The sequence below is a fragment of the Primulina tabacum genome, chromosome 1 (assembly GCF_025594145.1).
Source record: "Primulina tabacum isolate GXHZ01 chromosome 1, ASM2559414v2, whole genome shotgun sequence".
Lineage (NCBI taxonomy): Eukaryota > Viridiplantae > Streptophyta > Magnoliopsida > Lamiales > Gesneriaceae > Primulina > Primulina tabacum.
The window spans coordinates 11,257,112-11,281,210 of NC_134550.1; the positions used below are offsets into that span (position 1 = coordinate 11,257,112).

At 32.7% G+C, this 24,099-nt stretch overlaps 1 protein-coding gene across 4 annotated transcripts; it reads right to left on the reverse strand.

The window, feature by feature from the left end:
* Positions 1-374: 374 nt before the first annotated feature.
* Positions 375-21,588, reverse strand: LOC142541371 (uncharacterized). 4 transcript variants are annotated; one of them, XM_075647911.1, is made up of 6 exons: positions 20,144-20,484; positions 18,672-18,830; positions 7,045-7,160; positions 6,218-6,430; positions 5,926-6,041; positions 375-5,117 (listed from the first exon to the last, which is right to left on the reverse strand). In XM_075647911.1, the coding sequence occupies exons 4-6, from the start codon at positions 6,381-6,383 to the stop codon at positions 5,013-5,015; spliced, it is 387 nt and encodes a 128-aa protein (XP_075504026.1). In that variant the 5' UTR covers positions 6,384-6,430; positions 7,045-7,160; positions 18,672-18,830; positions 20,144-20,484; the 3' UTR covers positions 375-5,012. The 4 variants fall into 4 exon arrangements, with proteins under 4 accessions (XP_075504026.1, XP_075504038.1, XP_075504034.1 ...); XM_075647923.1 differs by lacking the exons at positions 7,045-7,160; positions 18,672-18,830; positions 20,144-20,484 and adding exons at positions 20,509-20,653; positions 21,283-21,588; XM_075647919.1 differs by lacking the exon at positions 7,045-7,160.
* Between the last annotated feature and the right edge of the window lie 2,511 nt (positions 21,589-24,099).

The window sequence follows — 24,099 nt, forward strand, 5'->3', positions numbered from 1 at the left end:
TAGTTGCGGTAAACTAAAAGTTAGATGCGGGAAAGTAAATGTTAGTTGCAATAAAGTAAATGTTAGATTGTTAGATGTTAGTATTAAATCATAATATTTCATTTAGAACAACTGGCAGAGCCACACTATCCTCTAAATGAAATATATATATATATATTATATATATATATAAACAATAATAATAATTGATGAAATATTTATTGTATCAAAATTAATCAACAAATCAAGATAACCACTTCAATGGTATCAAGCATTTGATGTAAATTGATAACAACAAATAATTCATTTTTATACCTACAATAAAAAGAAATTAACTAAATAAAAAGAAATATAGAAAAAATATACAAAATATAAAAAACTTACTTCACCAAGAATTCATCATCTTCACCTTGACATATTAGATTTAGCTTGTCATGAGCTTACTTTTGATCCACACTAGAATCATCACTCATAGTTGAGAAAGAAAATATATTACACTTAGAACTTTTATACACACACACTATATTTTACAATGGGATATGATACTCCTCAAGCTATCACAAGGCCTATATTTATAGGCCAAACGAGAGGAAAGGTAAAAAATTTCATTATTGTCATGTAGTTGTATAGTAGTTTTTGTCTCCTCCAACTTCAACTTCATAGCCCTTCTTTAATGCTATGTTCTAAGACATTAATCTTCGAATTTGACTTTGCTCTAAACAGAAAACATGGGAAATTGTCTGCAGATGAATTTGGCCTTCTGGTTCACCTCATTTGGTTAAATATTGAAATAGTTATTATTTTTTTACTATATCATGGTCATAGTAAAAGTAAATATGTCATCATTTTGATATTTTCACAATTTGATCATCTTAATGAATTTTTTAGGAATTCATGTCTTATGCAAAGTTGTAGATAATTCTTCAAGGATTCCTAACATGTTTGAATCACCTTAATTTGAATTTTGTAGCTTGAGTTATCATTATTTTACCAACGTGTAGAAAACCTGAAAATAAAACATATTTAGTAAGACAATTAAATATAGACAAACAATACTAAAATAACATAATTTAATAATTTTAATGAAACTTAAATTTTAAAATATAGGTTTTAACATATGATAAATTATTAATTTTAAGTTTAATCATGTATCTATAAAATTTCTACCAAGACTGCGGCTTATTAATCTTGTTTCATTGCATAGCCCAAGTTCGGGCGCAATATTTCTCAAGAGCATGATAGGACTTCTTACTTTCAATATGATTTTATGTGGTGGCAAACCACTTGGACAAAGAGAATTCAAAAATTCATTCTTGAAAAAGGTTGTGATTGTCCTCTTCTACACTATCCCAAGAGGTATACTCTTTTTCTTCTCCGGGAAACTTGAGAATGAGTATTTGATTAATATTGTCTACATCAACATTTTTTGGTGTGATGATGGATCTATCAACCATATAGTTCTCAACATTAACATGATTTGGCATATTAGGAAGAATAGAATCAATCAACATCTGAATTGATTATTCACCTTCCCATGGTATGATAATTGGATCTGGTAATTTTATGAAATCATGATTCACAGCGTGTTGCAATCCATCACCTATACGCAAGAGAAATTGCGAGAACTCATTATCTTGAGCAGACTCATATTTTGTTGAAGGTGTATTATCTTTACGCAATGCCAAAATGTTAACCTTGAAATACTTGCATCAATTTGTTCTGCCTTTGACCCTCGTTTAACAACCGGTAACACTTATCTAAAATCGCTACCAAAAACCATTGTCTTCCCTCCAGATGCTATTTGATTTCCATAATATCTTGGAAACTCTTACTAACGAATTCAAAAGCATAACGATTTGCCATTGGAACCTCGTCCCATAATATAGCTGATGCACGCCTTATTATATATGCAAGTTCTGTTCGTTTTTAAATTTTGCAAAGTGTTGATGTGGTCGGTCTAATTGGAATTTGAAAACGTGAATGTGCAATTCTTCCACCTGACAACAATGTCGCAGCTATTCCAAATGTTGCTTACCGCAATTATAATTTTACCCATTTTTCTTAAATGTGCAAACATTGAGGAATATAAAAATGTCTTACCATTACCTCTAGGACCATCAATGAAGAATAATTTTGATTGGTTGTGTGCATAATACTTCCTATGATGGTGTCAAACGCAATCTTCTGTTGAGAATTCAAACAGTTCAATTGATTTCAAATCCTCATCAGAAATCTGATAAGAAATCTCATCCTTACTTATTCTTGGCATCGGTGTGTCTTCTAAAAACTCAACACTTATTGATGGCAAATCAAAATCATCAATTTTTTTTGTACTGATGCAACAATTTTCGTATCTCAAGCAATAAATTATTGATGATGAAGTTACTTGATGAATTTTCTCTTCCATAATTTCCACACATGCAAGGATGAAACTCATCCCAGAGTTCTCGAACTATTGTTGGTTGACAGAACACCAATATGGATACAAATAACATTTTCAATGAAGATGACATTCTAATGGAACGTGCTTCTTGCAGAAATTGTTTTACATAATCATCCTGTTGGAGAATTCTTCTCATGAGCATACTTCTTAAATATTGGATATGTTACCTCATTCACAGTCAACAGATATTCAAAAGATACAAGGCCCCTAACATGATTTAAAAGGATACGAAGATAAAACCCCTCACCTTCATATGACAACACAACATATTATCTCTCAACCACTTTATTGTTGTCTCTTCGACGAATCCATTTTTTTCAAGATTTTATCCACGTGTAATATTGTGAAAGTTCTCGATATAAATACTTTCCAGTCAAGTCAGGATCACAATTTATTTTGAAAAATTCTGTTAGCATTGTCTTCGAGTTGTCATCATCTGCAAGTAGATCACTTACGTGTTGTTGGGGGTCAAAATAAATCAAATGTTGGTTTGGTGTACGTAGTTGTAACCTAATGAATGAAGGATACATCCTACAGAACTCAAATGAGAAAATCCACCACAATGCTTCAGGCTGCACAAATCCACCTTCCATCCACGAACTGTTGGATTTCATCACAATTTTGCCCATTTCGTAACTCTAATGCGACCCGATCAGGACCTTTATGAATGTACTTGTATATGTACTTGACACGTTTAATCTCTCCACATACTTCAACATTAATATGACAATCATATTTTAATAAAAGCCACGGATTGTACGGGACAACCCAATCATTATGAATGAAAACATCGTCATTGTTGGGAATTGATAGTTGGCCATCCTTCACGTCTTCAATACAGAGGATATGAATCATTTCCTCGAGATGTGTATTCCACAAATGGCTTTGGAAAGTTCTTCTTACGTTTACCATTTACCATGCATGGACAATTAGGATTGATTGATCCACATGACCCATGTATCATATGGTGGACAATTGCTTTGTGTAGATTGGGTTTTTCCGTTATTAAAGGTATTTCAGCACGCACAATTGAGTCAAAGTGATCGGGAGTACACAACTTGTCATTATTTTCAAATATGACCAACATATGAACATGAGGAAGCCCTCTTTTCTGATACTCAATGATGTACGAATAAGAGCGGACATTACCTAAAATCCCTCTATCCACAATGTCTTTCTTAAACTCCTCAAATTTTGATTGAAATATTATTGTGATAAAATCTAAATGGTCTTGAGGTGATTTTCTAGGAAGTAGTTGATATTTTATCTCATTTCAATTCGGAATGCATGTCATTGTAAGCATTATATCTGGTTTTCCATATGTTTGTACCAAAGTCATGGCATCTTGATGCCGTTGGTACATATCACGTGGGCTTCCACCGAAAGATGATGGCAAAAAGATTCTGGTACCAACATTTCCTGTATAATGTTTTTGATAAATATGTATAAGACGTGAGTAATAACACGTCGCGAAAAATAATTTTCAAATCATTAAGTTATCGTACCCGCATTATTTTTACCTTCATGTAAACAATCTTGCAATCCTTGGTAAAGTTCTGAACTCATATCACGTGAATTTGAACGTATCCGTCGTAGTCTTTATGTTTCAATCTTTACATAATTGTCAACTACATATTGTTGAAGTAGACGACTTCCTCTAATTAACAAAGACGGGGAATTTTCTCGTATGTGATTAAGAATATAATTTACACTATATGAGTATAGGTGTAAATTTAAGTTTTAAATTTTTTAATTAAAAAGATAAAACATAAAGTACAATGTTTTTTTTACTGACCTATAGCATATAGGCATAGTAATTTAAGCATGTTAATCGAGTACCATTGATATTTCGGCTATTTATGTCCCAACCATATGTACCATATGGTAGAAGGAGAGGATATTGCAAAGGATCGTAACAACCAACTACATTTTGAATGCTAATAAGATTTCCACTGATTCCTTGTATAATAATATCTCGACTACTCAAAGTTTCTTGACATTTGTTGTCAATAATGATGGCTGCAACTTGAGATATTGTTGGTAATTTATATTGATGTTCATTAGGTTTTTGTTGCTTGATAATGAGTCTACAGTTAGGTATGTCTTGACATTTACCAATTGTCGAAACACATGCACAAATGGATTGTGTTGATCAATAATATTTTGTATCTTAAGCATCAATTCTCGCCTTAGTTTTGGATTTTCATGAAGTCTATTGTCTATATCATGATCTGTGTCTACAATCCACATCTGCATGTACCTTGGCCTACAATTTTCAGTTGGTAGATGACTTCCAATCGAGTGATATATTGATCCCTGGTCATGAAATTTGTAAATTCCATGTATACCGGTTGCTAAGGACTGGTATATGTTGACTCTCATTGATGTAAAAGAGAAAACATGATTGTATGCATTTGTGAACTGCTGAAAATGTCTACCTTCCTCATTATCCGCAGCATACAACTTGCAATTCAATTGGAGAAGGGATATGATCAAAATTTTTGTTTCTATTTCTACAGCAGAATTGTGATGTTTCACCATGAAACAGTAGAGCTTGACTATGTATACAAATTCTTGGGTCAAACAATTGTCATTCATAATTTATATCATTTTCACCGAAATTTCTTGTTATGTTATGATATTGACGTGGACGTGGATACCCTTGTATGTTAGTAATGACCATTGAAGTTAATTCCTGCAAAAATTTAAAAATTAATCTTCAAATTAAACAATTTAAAAAAATTTGTTGCTGGAAGAGTGAACAAATACATTATATAGTGGAATTTTATTATTCTAACCTATTTGTAAATTCTGTTTTTAAAAATAACCTATTTTCAAAATATTTGACGATATATACCATATATTGCAAAAACTTCAAATACATTTTTTCTCCCCTATATCTTAATTGAAATTGTGAAATAAATATAATCGCTAATGAAAAAGTCATATATTTCATAATTTACAGTAAAAAAATACCATAATTTAAAATAATATTTTTCTTATTTATGGCTTTTTGAAAATGAGAATAATTATTTAAATAAATTAATTTTTTGTATGAAACTATGAAAATAAGACATTAAAAAATATACAATGTGTTCAAATTATATTTTCCATGTTTAAAATATTTTTCATATAGGATGCTTCCTAGTTAATTTTAAACCAACTTCTGAAACTTTTAAATGATTAAATATTTGTGCATAAAATTTTGAAAATTAAAACAAAAAATAAAAATCAATCACCTGGTTGATGGACTCTCAGTCGAATGCACTAAATATTAAATGTAAACTTGAACGGGAAATTGATGGCAGAAGCAATGAAAAGGTTTTTTAACAAAAAAAAAAAATACACCTGTGTGTCAAAAATAGAAAAATTGTTTAGCCAATTAATACTAATTAATCCAACATATTTTGATAAAAAAAAAATTATTTAAACCCATTGATAATGTATAAAGGTGCGTAACATATATATTGGCAGCAACTATTTATTTGGATATAGTAGAATACCTTGATGAACAGAATTTGGCGATGGTAGACTGTTCCACGCTCGAAATTTGATGTCAAAGTATGTAAAGATATTAGCTCTGAGCGATATGTTTGTCGCACTATAGTCACATCAACAACTGTCATGAACAATAGATGTGGAGGCTTTTTTAACTTAGCAGTAATATTTGAGAATGAGAACTATTTAAGATGTTTTGTACAATACATCAAATTAAATATATGATTGTTTTGCCAAGAAAGTAATGTTTGACATTACATTGTGGATATAATTCCAAATATTGTAGAAGATACTTACGATTTTCACCGATGTTATGAGTTGATTCTTGAATCATTGTAGTTGGTGCAGCAAAATCACTATTACCAGGATTAGACTCATCTGGAATTGATGATCTTTCATCTTGTCTTCTTCGATAATTTGCACGACGGCGAGCCAATTCCTTGTTCCTTGCAACCTCATTCATTGATCGTCGTCCGATACTCTGGGCCAACCTCTAATTTATTTGTTGATCTGTTGAACAATATATGCATATTGTAAGTGTGTTGTGCATCTAGCACACAATAAAAGTATGACTTATAGACCATCTGAATATTTTTTGGACTACGTATTATACAATGTTGGTTTGAATTAGAAATGGAAGAAGAAAAATTCATTCTTCTAATTTGGTAATTTGATCGACGTCGAGTAAGGTAAAATTGTCGTCATTGTTGGGTCATAGAATATACTCTTTCACGTTCGTTATGAATTTGCATTTGTGGTCTTTCGATGATGTAAGAGCTGGAGTTAGAATTTGTCATGTCCTACATAGAATTATAGACCAATAGTTAATGTAATTATGAAAATGAGAAAATAATAGTGGAACACATTTCAGAAAAACTGAAATGATTATGTTTGCGTTTGCGTACATGGCATTGTCGTCAACTATTTGATGCTATCATTTTTTTTTATCTAAATATGAAAGATATAAAAATTATATATATTAATGCAATTGTATTATTATGTTGATTGATCATATGAAACTGATTCTTAAAATAGAAATATTTATATTACTTTTTTTATAATATTCCACAATATAGTACTAAAATGTTTAATTAAAATATGGAATGAAAAAAAAAATAACATGCCTGCGAAGACCTTTGTTGTTGATTTGCAACGTCATTCTGTATAGAAAACATATTATTGACATTGTTGTGTCTATTTTTTCCGAACTCGTGGCTTCCGTATTTCAATATTTAGATATCTACAAGAAAAATATATTCTCATTCCATCAAACTCGTCCTAGAACATAACCTAACATACTGAAATAAAGATAAAAAAACATATGCAATGCAGAATCATGAAAAATTATCCAAAATTCGAGTCCAAATATTAGAAAATGGTCTCGAGTTTTGGTTAAACGGAAAGAGGTAGATAGTTAAAATGCATCATAAATTGCTTAGAAATTGAACTTTTTGTTCGTCGAAGCTCGGTGAAAATATATATTTTGAAGTTGCTAATCAATTCTTATGGAAGATAGAAGTGGAAAAAATATTTTGCAAGCACGATCAAAGTTTCTTGTTAAAAATATACTTGAATAAAAGAATGGGTAAATTGTGAGAAAATACTCAAATCAAACTAAACTTTAAATTTAATACCCGCACTAAAAAACTTTGGTTCCACTACCTAAAAAGAGTTTAAAAGATAAAAATACCCTTATTTGTATTTATATGTGAAAAATTCAAATGGTTAATTTTCTGGGCCACAAATGGCATCAGAGCCGAGGTAAAATTATTTCAAACACTAAAATTTATTATTATAGAGTAATTAAATATTTGGGGAGGAGAATTTTCTCAATTATCATGAATCGAACCCAAGTTCGAGATTAATTATTTACAGCATTTATTCCAGAACTCTGGAATATTTGAAATAGGAAGATCTAACCAATGTTAGATATCAAGAAGGAACTTATCAGAGTCCAAAGATAAACTTATGATTCAAAATAACAGGTTCTTGGAAATAGTGCCGAATTCATCTAAACTCTCGGGAGATCTTAGAGAAATTCAAAAAACGGTACAAAATTATGACAATATGCTGTATTATGTACCACAAAATGTGGAGAAAATACTTGAAAACCAGGAAAAAATTCTTGGAATACTAAAGCATATTCGAACAAGCATTCAAATCCTAGAACAACAACCAAGTTCTAGTAAGAGAACTTCAGAAGGAAGGTTACCACCATCTTTTGGTACTGACCCCTTGTTACTTCAACAAGGGAAGGCCAAAGTAGTGTCAAAACCTTTGACTGAAGAAGAAAAAATGATCAATCTAACTAAATCTATCTCAAAAAAGAAATTAATATGATGGCAACTTTAGAAAGGATTGGTCTAGAGGATCTACAAGAGCTTGCAAAATCTTTTGCAAATCTCAAAGTAGTAGATCTGAAGATGAACACAACGGGAGGTGAAACATCTTCTATAACCTGGTCATCTTCTCAGGAACCACCAAGGAAAAATGTGGGATCTCAGAATATAAATATGAGAGAATCTCAACCCGATTTTCATACTTGTGGAGAACCACACTCAGCGGGAACAAGGACAATGAGAAATCAAATTCCCTTGCACCAAACACCCTATGGGAAAACTTTTTTAGAACCTATACATCCTTATGGGGTTATGCTTAACCTTGATGTAGTAGATTTCAAAAAAAAAAGAAGATCTCATAGATGACTGGACATCTGCTGTGAGAATCGCTGCAGGAACACTTGATCTCAATAGAGAAGGATTTATTGAACTTCTAAAAATGAGTCTTATGGGATCAGTTAAAATTGCTTGGGATATGAATTCATTAAAAACCAAAGAGTCAGTCATAGCTGGAAAATCTCTTAGTGAGATAGCTGGAAAAGTTACTACCCTATTTAACTATTTTAACAGTCAAGATACAGAAAAGAGGGAGAAATATACTCAAGCTATGTATCGCCTTGAATTACATGATATATGTTGAGTGGATGAATATATTATGTTATTCACTAAATATATATACAATTCAGGGGTCGAAGAAAATATAGCGATGCAGCTTTTCTTCGCCAAAATGCCAAGTCCCTGGAGAGAAATGCTAATAAGGGAATATATCACTAGCAATCCAGATACATTAGCTTGAAGAGCCTATTTTCCTAAAGGAAAATTGGCAGAATGGTGTCATTTGACAGCATTGCAAAAGAATTACAAACGTTGAAGATGTATTAACAAACGTACTCCTTTGTGTTGTAAGGAAAATGATCTTCCAACAATTATTGGAAGTAAACCACAGAAGCATAAGAGGAAAAGTTTTAGAACTCATCCTTATGCGAGAAGTGGAAGAAGTTCTTGGAAACCAAGAACAGTTTGGTCTAGACAAAAATTCAGATCTTATAAATTTGGGCAAAGAAGTGGACCATCAAGAAGTAGGATATCATCCCAGCATCGAGTACATCTCGAAGCTCAGGAAGAACACCTACGAAGAAAACTTTTAGAAGAGCTCATCTTCGAGCTAATGAAAGTTTCAAGGATTGCAATTGCTGGACATGTGGAGCAAGAGTTCATATCTCAACCAATTGTCCAGAAAATGAAAAAAGAGGTATTAAATGCTTCGATCCAACCTCGGATATTGAAGAAGCAGTTTATTACCAAGATCTTATTCAGGTATACCGATTTAAGGATATTGCCTCAGAATAAAGTGTAACGTCCCGAAAATTTGAGAATCCACGTGAACCACATGCATGAAAGTTATTAAAATTCTTAGGTATTTTATTAAATTGTTATAAAGCATTAAATGCATGTTTATTCCATGAATTTGTGTTTAATTCATGATTTATTTAAAGTTCATGCAATCTAGGGTTTTATTTTAAATTATGTTTAATTATTTAGTGCATTTTTATGCATAATTCATGCATGATAGGATTTAATTCATGAAATTTTAAGGGTTCATGCATTAGCGCTTCTTGATGTATTTCGCGCCCGAATGAGGAACGGAGACCAGAGAATTATCATGAAAATTATTTTTATTACATGATTAATTTTTATTAATTAATTTAAGGTGTTCTTAAGTGTATTTTTCCAAAAATGAGATTTATTAGGTATTTTTATCCGCATGATTTTATTTTTAACGGTACGTAAATTTTATCGAATCGGGAGACTTTTTGAGAATTCGGCTAATATTTTCAAGAACTTACCAAAACGAAAGATTTTTCGGGAGTACGTTTGGACTTGATGGGCTTATTTTTAAGCTTAATGGGCTCAAAGTTACTTTAATCCTTTTAATTACCAATTAAGGGCTCATTCTCTAGTAATTAAATATTTAAATAATACCCTAAGCTCCCCTAAACCCAACCCTACTTATATCAGCCGTCCCACTCACTCTCCAGCGGCCATATTGACGTGAAAACCAGGAGCAAAGTTTTTCCTCCATTGTTCTTTCAAGAAAGGTTCACTCCCCGCTCCTCTGCACCTCCCCGACGCGAAATTCTTCAAGTTTTTGAGCATAAATCATAAAGGCACGCACGTACTTTCGTTTTCTCTTCATTCACGCCGTATTATTTCTGTTATACATGTCTACGTATGAGATTTCTGTTCGGCCATCAAGAAATGTTGCTTTTATGCAAGTTTATGCACTTCTTTTGGTAAACCACTCACGTTTTGTTATGATTGGTGCAAGGAAGCTGTTGTATTGGGTTGTTATGGTCCTGTAGGTGTCGTGTATGAGGTAAGGAGGCTGAAGGTTGTGTCGGGGCTTGGTTAGGCAGAGGGGCCGTTGGTTTGGCTTTTGCGTGTATATGTTGAATGGATCGAGAGATTTGTAGGGCAGCTATGCATGGTTCGATCCTGGCTAAGAAACTGAACCACTTGGGTCCGTGACAGGTCTAGGAGGGGGCCATGAGCTGCTGGTCTTGGCTCAGTAGCAGATCGAATGGAGTAAGGCAAGGAGAGGCTTGGTCGGTTGTTGAGCGGTTTAGGTGGTTCAGTGCGGGGGTTGGTTGTTTAAACAATAGGATTAGTTAGGATGGTTCAAGGAGGGCCTCTTGGGTTCGGTCATGACTCTAGCATAGCTGGTTTGATGCTAGACACGTCGGCTTTTGGCTAGGATCGATAATCTCGCGGCTAGGTGCATGAGGGTTTGTAGGGATTTCGTATTGCCGAACGTCCAGCAGCCTTCAGAGTCTGTTCGAGAGGTTAGGAGGTCTGATCTTACTGGTTTTAGGGCTGTTAATGTGTTCATAAGGTGTGATAAAAATTTGGGAATAATTTGATTGAGTTTCGATTCGATTTGGGTTAAAACCGAGACCGCGGTCCAAGTTTTAAAACGAATCGGTTATGTTTGATATTGGGATCGAGTTTACATCTAAGAATGATTTTAATTATGTTTTGGGACATTTTAAGGAGTTTGGTAAGCTTCGAGTCAATTTTAGAGGTCCAGGGTTGAAACGATAATTTTTGGGTTTCCAGGGGCAAAATGGTCATTTTGCACCCGGGAGAGTTTTTGGTCATGGCAGCACCCTGAACACAAATTTATGATATTTTAAATGTTTATGCATCATTTTTACGAATGTTACGCAATTATGATAAATACGTTGCATGCTTGGTTTTAAGGAAAAAGTTACGTATATGCATGTTTTACTAAGTGGTGAATATGATGTTATTTTTGAAGGATGAGAATTGGTTGTGACTGACGATGTATATGTATACGATGACATGAGATATGATGAGCTGAGGCCCGAGCTCAGTGGATGGGTAATGCTGTCGCTAATGTCCCCCGCCGCCCGGTACTTGTGGTTATACGTAGATGGATCCATCGATAGAGCTGATACGAAAGTCACAACTAATGAACTGAATTCAATTAAATGAAACTGTATACGTATATGATGACATGAGATGACATGATTTGACACGAGATGATTTTAAACGACACGTTTATGTTATGCTTTTAAGTTCATGAAAGATATGTTGAGTATGATATTTTTCACTGCTGTGTGCCATGTATATGTACTTGTTATTCCTGGTAAGGGCGTGTTGAGTCTTTAGACTCACTAAGCGTGTGTGATGCAGTTGAGCTAAACGATGAGTAGACTGGAGGTGTCGAAATTTGAGTAGGCAGACCTGGAGCGGTGAAGACCCGAGGACCGCATGTTTCCGCACTTTGATTATGAGATTTGAGATGAGATGAATATTTTCATACGTTGATGATTTTTACTCGTTTATTTTTACGTATGATTTTTGGATAAGTTTGATTAATTTAAAATGCATTGTTTTTACTGTCAAATAATTACGATTATTTTAAATGTTATTTCGAAATGCGAGCTTTAAAAAAATTTATTTCCGCACTTTTTAAAACGAGTAGACATTTCAGAAAGTATATGTGAAGAAGAAGAAGTCTTGAGTCAGGAAGAATTTGATGGAACTGAATCGGAATATGACTGAAGACGAGGTGTTTCAACTCGAAACACATGAACATTTGTCTGATTTTTTTAGCCAGACAACAATATCTCATAACATGGTCCAGAGGACCATGAGAGAAAATCCTAGTCTTCAGAGATATCAAGAATTATCTGCAGGACAGGTAGAAAAGTTATTAGGAAGTATTGGCCTAAGAAACAAAAAACATCATCTAATCTATAAAATTTCTAGAAGGGAAATGACAATTCCTATGGAAGTTACACGAAATAGAATGGAGATGCAATTAATTTATTCTTAAAAAATTAAGGAGGAATTACAAAAAATCAAGATAGAAATAGCAAGGACTATGTCCTGTATTCATATCGGAGCAATCCAGATCATGATAAAAGCTAATTTAAAAAAAAAAATAGATTCACCTATTGACATTGCTATATGCGATAAAAGAATGTGGAACCTTCAAAATTCAGTACTGGGAACTATCTCAGGAAATCTTTGCGCAGGAAAGATTGTAGGAGTAATCTATCCAAGAATTGTCTACAACTTGGCAGATCGATATTTTAGCCGAGCCTTGACATCGCACCAGAATTTCAAGGAAAAAAGGCTAATGAAAGAAGGTAATAGACCATATTCTATCACTTATCAAATTTCATATGCTCTATTTAATACACATCATTCATAATTGTTTATTAGAAATAAGTTTATTGAAATACATGAGATATTTGGGAAAGTTGTTCAAGCAATTTATCCAGAAATAGTTGAGTTTTCTTTAATACAGAAAACAGATATCCAAATACAAGACAAATCGATTCTACAAAGGAATCAAAGTCTTATATTGGAATCGAGAAGAATATCTTTTCAAGAAGATAGAATTACAAGTTACAGGTGGGGAAAAGCACATGTTCAAGAAACCCAACAGGAGCTAAAAAGATTTTCTACAATAGGAAATCTTATATGCCAGAGGGGTGGAAGGAAGTAGAAATAGTATTTGATATTACGAAACAAAGGAATTAATTCTCTTGTAATATCATATATTATTTATAACAACTTATGATAGAAACTTACCAAATAATGATCAATATTGGAGAATTAGAAGTTCAAATAAAAGGAATTCAAGGGAAAGTACTAGATCGATTGGTTCTTGGACTAGAGTTTCTCGAGGAACATAAACCTTGGAAACATCTAGAGTATAGAATGTAGTTTATGACAGATGATAGATATGAAAAATCCAATTACCACAAGCCCATTCTTGATATACATTCCAGTTGAAATGTTATACGAACAATATAAGACAAAATATTTTGTTGCTTATATTGATTCAGGTGCTGGAATTTGCACAGCAACAAGAGGAGTTTTTCCAAATAATTTTGAAGAAGAACCACCAAAGATTGCTGGAAGAGATTTCTCCAGAAGAATTTTAATCTTATGCAAAGGGATTATGATGACTGAAATTATGATCGGAGGTGTCGGACAAACACCTTGGTATAAGGTAAAAATACCACCGATTTATTTTCATGATACAAGTGCTGACATTTTGCTAAGAAACTATTTTCTACAAATGTTCAAGTCTTATACGCAAGAAAATGAGACTAGACGATTAGTGTTCACAATCATGTGATCATAAAATCATAGTCTAGCGATTACGAGAGGAATTTTACAGAAAATTGTCAATCCAATTTCGCATCAAGCGTGATGATGAAGGAAAACTTCTGAACCCGAAAATGAAGGATTCTAGACAGTTTGGAGAAACAATGCTCCAACTAAGAGCAGATAAAGAGCTCCAACCAGAGGAAATAGAATGCCTTAAGATAGCTCTACATAAGAATGAAGTAGAGTTTGAATATAATGTATCATTGGAAAATGTCAAAAAAAGAATCAAAGAAAATTACAATGAAGAACCCTTTTATGGTAGGACAAAAATCAACTCAAAGCTTGCCTTAAAATTAAGGAAGGCAAAGAGTATGAATTTTTACGATGAAAACATATCCCAATGAACAAAGGATATGCAAATTATAATGAAGGAACATTTGGACCTTCGTTTTAACAAAGCAGGAATTTCACCGTATAGCAGTCCATGATTTCTTACATTTCTTGTAAGAAATCATGGTCATGGTGAAATTAAAAGAAACAAACCCAGATTAGTTATTAATTATCAAGAAATTAATAAGATTCTAGAGTTTGATGAGTACTTCATACCTAGTAGAGAACATCTAATTAGTTGCATACGCAATGCAAAGATGTTCTCTAAATTCGATTGTAAGTCTGGATTTTATCAGATTAAGATGCAGGAAAAAAGTAAGAAATTTACAGCTTTCTCCACCCCCACAAGGACACTATATTTGGGAAGTATTACCAATTGGATTGGCTAATTCACCCCAGATATTTCAAAGGAAAATGGATAATCTATTTAAAGATTATTTTAAATTTATGTTTGTCTATATTGACGATGTGCTAATTGCATCTAAAAATATGGAGGAACATATTAAACATTTAGAGATTTTCTCTGATATTTGCAATAAAGAAGGACTGGTTCTATCAGAAAAGAAAGCAGTCATTGCCACAAGAAAGATTGAATTCCTCGGAATAGAAATCGACGAGTCAGGAATAATTTTGCAAGATCATATAGTAGAAAAAGTGCAAAATTTTCCAAACGAGTTGAAAGAAAAGAAACAATTTCAAAGTTTTCTAGGAGTTGTTAATTTTGCTGGGATGTTTATTAAAAACCTAGCAAAACACAGGAAATTGTTCAGTCCATTACTGAAAAAATATGCGAAATTTATATGAACGAAAGAACACACACAGGGACTTAGTCAACTAAAGGAGATTTGTAAAAATCTTCCAAAATGGCTATTCCTCAGGATGAAGATGATCTGGTATTGTATACAGATGCCACTGATCATTGATGGGCGACAGTATTAACAAATCTTACGCTAGAAGGAGAACAGTCATGCAGATATTGCAGTGGACTTTTCTCAGATGCAGAAGCCATAAGATGGCATATCAACGAAAAAGAATTCTATGCAGTAAAAAAGACTTTTGAAAAATGATCATTATTTTTATTGTTTCTATATTGACGATGTGTTAATTGTATCTAAAAATATGGAGGAACATATTAAACATACTAGAGATTTTCTCTGATATTTGCAATAAAGAAGGACTGGTTCTATCAGAAAAGAAAGCAGTCATTGCCACAAGAAAGATTGAATTCCTCGGAATAGAAATCGACGAGTCAGGAATAATTTTGCAAGATCATATAGTAGAAAAAGTGCAAAATTTTCCAAACGAGTTGAAAGAAAAGAAACAATTTCAAAGTTTTCTAGGAGTTGTTAATTTTGCTGGGATGTTTATTAAAAACCTAGCAAAACACAGAAAAGTGTTCAGTCCATTACTGAAAAAATATGCGAAATTTATATGGACGTAAGAACACACACAGGGACTTAGTCAACTAAAGGAGATTTGTAAAAATCTTCCAAAATGGCTATTCCTCAGGATGAAGATGATTTGGTATTGTATATAGATGCCACTGATCATTGATGGATGACAGTATTAACAAAGCTCACGCTAGAAGGAGAAAAGTCATGCAAATATTGCAGTGTACTTTTCTCAGATGCAGAAGCCATAAGATGGCATATCAACGAAAAAGAATTCTATGCTGTAAAAAGGGCTTTTGAGAAATGACCATTATTTTTATTTGCAAAAAATTTACCAAATGGAGAGTTTTCGAGCACAAGACTCTATACCTGGAGCAGGGGATTCAAATACTCCTAGAACAAATGTTAAGTCGGGATCATCTCCAGATGAGTCGGCTGAAACAAAAATTGAGACTACAGATCCTTATCTCGAGTCCTCAAGTCAACCCTTCACCTCGGGCATTGAAGAGAGAAAGATCAACCTTAGACCAAATACTAACAAGGATAAATCTAAGGTTGATACTCATGAAGCTACAATTTCTCCATTACAGGTATACCAACAAAATTGGGAGAAATCGAAAACAAGAGTAGGAATTAACCCAGCTACTATCAGGGTTGATGTTGCAGGAAAATATCCTAAGATATGGATGAAACCAAATTCATATCCAAAAGAGGTCAAAGCTTGGTATGAATTCAGGGCTCTTGCCTCAGTTTATACCACATCACCAAGCTTCCCAGAAATTTCAGGCCTACCAAAAGGGATCCAGGAAGCTGTTCATGAAACTTGGACAAATAACGATTATTTGTCCAGATGAGATATTCTGGAGCTATACTTTTTCAGCACAGCACCAGAACAAGCAGGAAAAGGCTCTCACGAAGCCTTTTATTTCATCAAGTTAAGGAGGTCAGATACAAATGTTCAAAAATTTATCAAGGATCCTCCGTCAGAAGAAATATCTTTTGTTGCTTCAATTATTGAAGACGATATTTCTACCAGAAGAGCATGAGATTTATGGGTCTGTCTAACTCTGAGATGGACAAAGTCAAGTTTCCGTTTAAGTTTTATCATAATTCGGTAAACGGATCGTTCATGTTAAATACTATGACAGGAAAAACCACAAGTTTTGCAAAAGATCTATTCGAAAAGAAAAGAAATCTTCTGTGGAATAACAAGCTGCCGGGGAGTAAAAAAACTTGTCGGAAATTCTGCAATATGATTCATGTGGGAAGATGGTCAGAACAGATCTGTCCAGAGTATCCGAATCAAAAAGAGCCAGAATTCGGCAAAGGCTTCAGACCTCGGTCAGACAGAAAGCATCTCGCAGAAACATGACCAAGTGGCGAAGAACCACAATCACGTTTTCCTCGGGGACATCAAAAGTTTAAGATTCCTCGACAAAAATAAGTGGACATGTGAATCTAACCACTTTTCCTTGAGGATAACAAAAGCTAAAGATTCCTTGACAAAAGATAGTGGATGAGTCAAATTACAACTATAAATAGGGAGTAAATGGGAACAATAAAAATACACCAGACCTAAACCGAAGTTGGTAACAAAATGTATTTCAACTATCTCAAAGTTTCCAGGAGAAGGATTAGGGTAACAAGAAAACAACTGATGAATTTCAAAGCTTATCATAAAAGGCTAAAGGAATTAGGAAACGAAATCTCAGCTAATATAATACAAACACATATCGACTAGTTATGTCAAGAGATAAGATCACAAGAGCGAGCTGTTTCTAGACTAATAATCTAGAAAAAGACAAGTCAAGAAAAGAAGAGGGACCACTCAACCACTCCCTCAAACCCACTCAAAAGGATAATGCCAACCACAGTTGGAAGGCAATAAAGAAAAGTTAGTTCAAGAGTTTGAAGTCCATAATACAAATCTGTCAGGGACATCTATAAACAATAAGGCAGAAGGAAGATGAAAACATGACTCAACCTCTTCGTTTTTCTTCAAAATAATTTGTAATATTTTCTTTCAAGTTTATGTGTGTTTTGAGTTCAGCTGTTATTCGTAGCTAAACAAGTTTCTCCTCCTCTACAGGAGGTTACTATGTAATAATGGTTTGTATGTTTAAATAAAAGAACCAAGGCTTTTGCCCCTCTCATGTATTATTTTCAAAATTGAGTTTTTACTATACACCCTGAGGTAGGAAACAAAACAAGGTTGTGCTAAGTGCTGCTGAAAGAATCTGTGTCAGAAACCATCGATTGCGATTGTGTGATTGGACTGTGATGAGCAGTCTGTAAAACTCGGCGGATATAACCCGGCGGCATTCTGGTAAAAAAGTTAAACTGTTCAATTTATTATACGGAAGCATGATGGACCTTTTATAAAAAAAATCGATCATTTGAGCATGGTATATAGGCTGAAAACCTTGCGTAGCTATATGTCTTGGGGCTATATGCCTTTAAGAACAAGCTCGATAGGTATAACAATGTCACGTACCATATTTAGAAAAAAATGGTATTATTGGAATTTTAAAAAATTTGGATAGTTAAAACTAAGTTTTGAAGGATTGGGTAGTAAAAAGAAAGTTGAAAAGGGAGTTGGGTATTTTTAAATAAGTTGTCCTAAAAGAATCGTGGGTGTACTTTTTTCTATTTTTTAAAATATTAGGCGCTTTTCATTTAATTTTTTTTAATCTTATTGAATTCTACAACATGAAAATCAAGAGGCAAAAATGTAGCAACTGAGAAAGTCTTATTTTTGAAGCTACGCCGATGCGAAGTTCTACAAAGAATCCATGCAAAGCTAAACTGAAGAAAGTAATAGCTACCTTTAGTACAAACATTTTCCACCTATTGTTTTTTATCATCAAAGGTGTGTTTTCACAATTGGTAGTTGGATATACCCAAACAATAAATAAAAAAATTGGAAAACAATCATAATGGGGAAAAAACCATAACAAAACAGAGAAAAGGAAACAAAACCTTGTAAATTTTGATGAGTTTGACGCGTGGTTGAAGATCGGTTCAAGTTGTGAGCGTCATGAAATGCAGCTAATTGGAATAGAGTAAATTGACAGAGCTTGTCACAAAGTAAACCACCCCGGAAGATCCCAAGATTCCAGTAGTCAAAAGGGCTCCAAACTTTAACAAACATATCACGTATTGAAATTTGATCATCAAAGAGTTGTATGACACATTAGAGGCATGAACTATAAAAACCCTACTATTGTCCATTTTTAATGACCACAATTTACTATTTCATGCAACCCAGCATAAATAGCGCGCCAATTTGAGTAAACAATAATCAAACAAAATAACTAACGATCAATATATGAGTTGTGACAAAACCTTATTATCTCATATAACTACGTGTAACATAGTTGTAAATTGAAAGGCAGGAGAACATTAATGACATAACAATGAACAATGAAGAGTAAAAGGTAAATCAGCTCAAAACAACAAAAAAGTACTCAAAAAGTAGCTCTTGAATTAGTGAATGGCCTTCAAAACATGTAAATAAAGGACCTTCGGACATATAAGTACTCACCAAAAAGGAAATGAAAAACATGTCATCCTCGTGACGACCCCAACTTTGCCATGAAAGGCTCAAGATGAAACCAAATGACCAAATCAATAAGAAGTTTGGATTATATATATTTTTCAAGCACAGAAACAGTAATTACGTGGTTTCACCATAAAGTTAATTAAAGTTTGGGTGCGTAACTTTTTTTTTAATTATTTTTTTATAATAAAATGAGACCTTAAAGAATATTTTGAAAATAAATAATAATGCTATGAAATGCTCAAAATGAAACCAAATGACCAAATCAATAAGAAGTTTTGATTATATATATTTTTCAATCTCACGAAACAGTAATTACGTGGTTTCACCATAAAGTTTAATTAAAGTTTGGGTGCATAATTTTTTTTTTTGGGGGATAATAAAATGAGACCTTAAATAATATTTTAAAAATAAATAGTAATTCCACAATGGTTTATTAATTTAACAAAATGTGGGTGGTTGAAGTGGGTGGCGGAGTTTGGAAAAAAAAATAAAAATTGTAAGAGACATTTGATTCCAATTGTATATTTAGCACTTAGGGTATTTTTTATTTCATAAACTTTAAACAAAACAAACAAAAAATAGCATAAAACCTAATCAACAATCATGAAGTAACGCTCCTGATATTTTTAATTACAGCACTCAGAAATGTAAAACCTAAACACTGAGAGAAGAAGAAGTGACGACAAAAAAATTTTAAGGAAACGGTCAGAATTTGGAGCGGTCTTCGGTAAGAATATAATTTAGAACAACTATTCTCCACAATTCACAGGAAAATCGGCGCACCACATCAAAACACTTACAGAAAAGAAAATCAAAGACAAAAAATCATGCGCCGTTACAGCAGTAATCAAAATAAAATAAATTTAAAGAGGAAAAAAAGCGAAATCACCGTAGGGTGTTGCAGCGGCTGTTGGGGGAAAATAAGTGGTTTTGGAAGGGAAGAGGCGGAGGCGGAGGCGGAGGCGGAGGCGAGTTGACCAACAATTTGAGAAGATTTTGAGATGAAAGAGATTTAACGTAGATCAGGAAAACGAAGAAAGTAGAATGAAGTTTTAGTCTCTTAGTTTGGGACTTGGTAGGGAAGAAGATAATCTGATTGGAACTTGAAAGAACGTCGAAAGGTGGAGTGAGGGTATTTTAGGTCGGTTGAAAAATAGATCAAGACATCATTTAATTATTTTAAGATAAGTAACTTTATTAAATGGTAAAACAAATATTATAAAATGCGGATGTATTTCATTTTAACACCAATACCTTATGAAAAGACAATGCATGGCCAGTATTTCCATCATACCACCAATACTTTATTCAAGAAAATTCGACCGGTGTTGTTAAAACGTTCATCCAAAATCTCCTCAAATCTTCAACATAATCCCTTGACATTCCACCTAAAAGTCATCTACAGACAAATAAATAAACATAATATTTAAGTATATGAAAGTCCTGATGAGTACGGGGAAATTTATCCACTTCTTTTAATTTATTTCCAATCCTAACACAATCATTCCTCCAAATTTGGTGGAGATACAAACACAGATAAAATGAATATCAATCCAATGAAAATAGTCTTTGTGCTTTGATTCACTATCAAGTATCAGCCATAAACACCATTCTATTGGGTCGTTATATAAATATTTTTAGACTTCAATATACAAGCACATTGTAGAAATGTATATTCTCTGGATTTGTGTTTATGTGACAAACAGAAATTTGCCATTTTTCTAGAATTTGAATACCGGAATGGAACTAATTGGAATATGAATACTTCGATTCCCATGAACAAATATGCACTGGAATGTAAAGAAATGGAATTTGAATATTTTAAATCCGATACACAAACATGCAGTGAATCAATTACGGTAAAAGTAAAAAAGAAGTAAAACAAAGACAAACATTAGTACAAAACTGTGCTTCTTTCTCAATTGGAGCTCCAGTAGCAATTAAAAACCCAAACACATGCTACCAAGCGAGGGCTTATATTTCTCTGTGTCAAGTAAACAAATTGCACAATTTATAAGAAGAAATTACCATGTGGTGAGACAGGGACTAGTGAACCGCTGTTTCTTCGGCTTCAATCCTCCATGGACGATGAAAATAAAGAAGTTGAAAAACACGAAAAACGAAACAAACGGATTGCATTCGAGCAGAGGAGGAAGAAAAATGAACAAAGAGTAAATCTGATTTGAGCATAAGAAAAGCAAAAAATATATTTACAATTAAGAAATTAACAGATTCTGCACTTTCTTGGGATAAGAAGATTTCGAAAAAATTTCAAAGAACATAGACGGTAATATGAAGGTCGGATGAAGAGAAGAGGTTTTTATCTTCTGCGGCTCTTGCCCTATTTACTCGAACAGATAACTAAGCATAGAATGAATTGTTATTTTTGTCCTTCAAAGTCAGAATGTGTGCACTTTCCGGGGAAAAAAAGGGAAGAAAGAAAAGTGTGTGAACCAAAGCCCAAACCTTAAAATCTTGAAAAAACAATCAAGCATGGGCTCAAATAAGAACGACAAACTTCGATACATGAGGCCGGAAAAGCTATAGCCCAGATTGTCAAGGCAAAATAATTTATTTAGATAATACAGAATTTAAGAACTATGCAGTCCCACTAGCTTCATTCTGGAAAAAAGAAGAAGATATCTTACAAATTATAATATGAATTGTTTAGGGCTACATTCAAGGGGCTTGAAAATGATTAGTTTTGCAATGATATAGTTTAATGAGAAAACATCAAAGATAAACTAAAAATATATTGGATATAAACAATAATTTTAAATTATCGAATTTGTTTTATTACCAAATACACATACATTCGATGAAATCGAATACAAATTCAAATCCATCAATTCAATCAACTATGCTCGTATAAACCGAATTATAAATTATTATCATCATGGATGCATTTTTTTTTTTTTTTTTGAAAATAAAGATAGATGGAGAAATTGACGTTCATTGAATTTCGTTACTTCAAAGTTTTCATTGAGAAATTGAGATCCACAAGACAAGATACATGATATCAATGCCCGTGGATCGTAAATTATATATTTTAAATATGATTCAATTGATCAGAAGATCTCTAATTTCAAGATGGCTTATTACATTTATGAATGCTTGGAATTCATCGACTCCCATGAGATATCCGTTGATATGCAAGATGTTTGTGTCATCGTTTCCTCACATCCTAGACCGTACAACACCAGTTTGGCATTGTTCTTATCGGATTGATGAACACATAATAGCCTACCAGTTTGGTTGATATGAGATATGACGATCTAATTTTATTTTGTTAGGGTCGTTGAGCCCTCGAGGAGATAGTGTCTTCCTCATGTGGTCGATAAATATTCTGGATAAATCCAATAGATGAAAAAATAATAATAAGGGACATTGACAACACTCATATTTTTAATCATTATATATATATATATATATATGAAAAGTGTGAAAAGTAAAAAACAATAATATGTAGTATACGACATGTGTAATAAACCATTGGCATGCACGTACCATCAGTTTCCTTGGAATGACATTTAATTTTTTTATATAGATGAATTTGTCCAGCGGAAATTTCGGCCCGAGTTGGTACTATGTCGTCACTATTAAAATGTCTTCTGTGTTAAAATGTTTTAATAATTTTATTTTATTATCTCGATATAAAAAGAGATTTGTTGTTATATATAAAAAAAATATTTCATAAAAAATTTTACGTTAAAATATAAAATAAATATAATTTAGTGTTATATTTAATAATATTATAATTTTCAAAATTATTAATTTATTTATTTTTTAAAAATAATAATATTCATCATTATTTCTAATATATTTATTTAAATGTGTTGATTTTGAAATAGTAATAAATAAAAATATACTTATAGATTTTTATATACAATTAAAGTAATAATATACATTTAAAAAAAAGAGTTCATATATTTATTATTTCACTAAAAACAAATCTACTCGAGAAATCTAAATGTACGATGACACACATAATGATTAGGAATTAAACAAGTATTTACAATTTTTTGTAATTAATTAAATTAAATAAATAAATAAAAACAATTATCTGAAAAGAAAAAAACTGTCTTAAAATATGCTACAATACATTTTTGAAAAAAATATATATACTAACAATGTGTCATGTGACTTAAAAATGTTGGAAATAAGTAGTCTAATTAAACTGTTTGTTAGTACATTTATGAAAAACTACTCAAACTATAAAAAAAAAATGTCTATTAAGAAAATATCACTTCCAAGAATTTTGGTTTATGACAAAGACAGGTCAGAACTACGGTTCGTATATGAAATATGCAGTAGTTCAACCGCTCTATTCATCCACTTATATATCTTTCTGACCGGCTAAAGCTCCTTACTTCAGACCGTTAGTCTTAAATAACTCTCATAACCGGATCATTAAAAGAAGAATATTTATTGCTCAAAGATATTCTCTGACCGGCTCTATACATTCAAATTATTACATCATCTTAGAGTCAACGTATATACATATGTTCCAAGATTGATCTGCATTAATGAGTCTATCCCAAAGAAAGGAGACCAAGTATAGACGTCATTTTCTGATGTTAAAGACAGTTACTATAAAAGGAACTTCTCAAGAAAAGCACCTCAGAACGGTGCTGACCAAAAGGAAGATTAAATGCGTTCATTAAAGAACATTTAATGCTCATAAAGATGACAGCGACTCATCTGTTCAGATAATCAGGTTAACGTTGCTATGTCCTTCCCGACCGTTAAGAAAATCGTGTATTTTAATGGAAGAGTGTGCTAAGCAGAAGGCAGTTCTTTTCAGCTCACAATTGAATCATAACAGCTTGCTTGCCTACTTGAAAA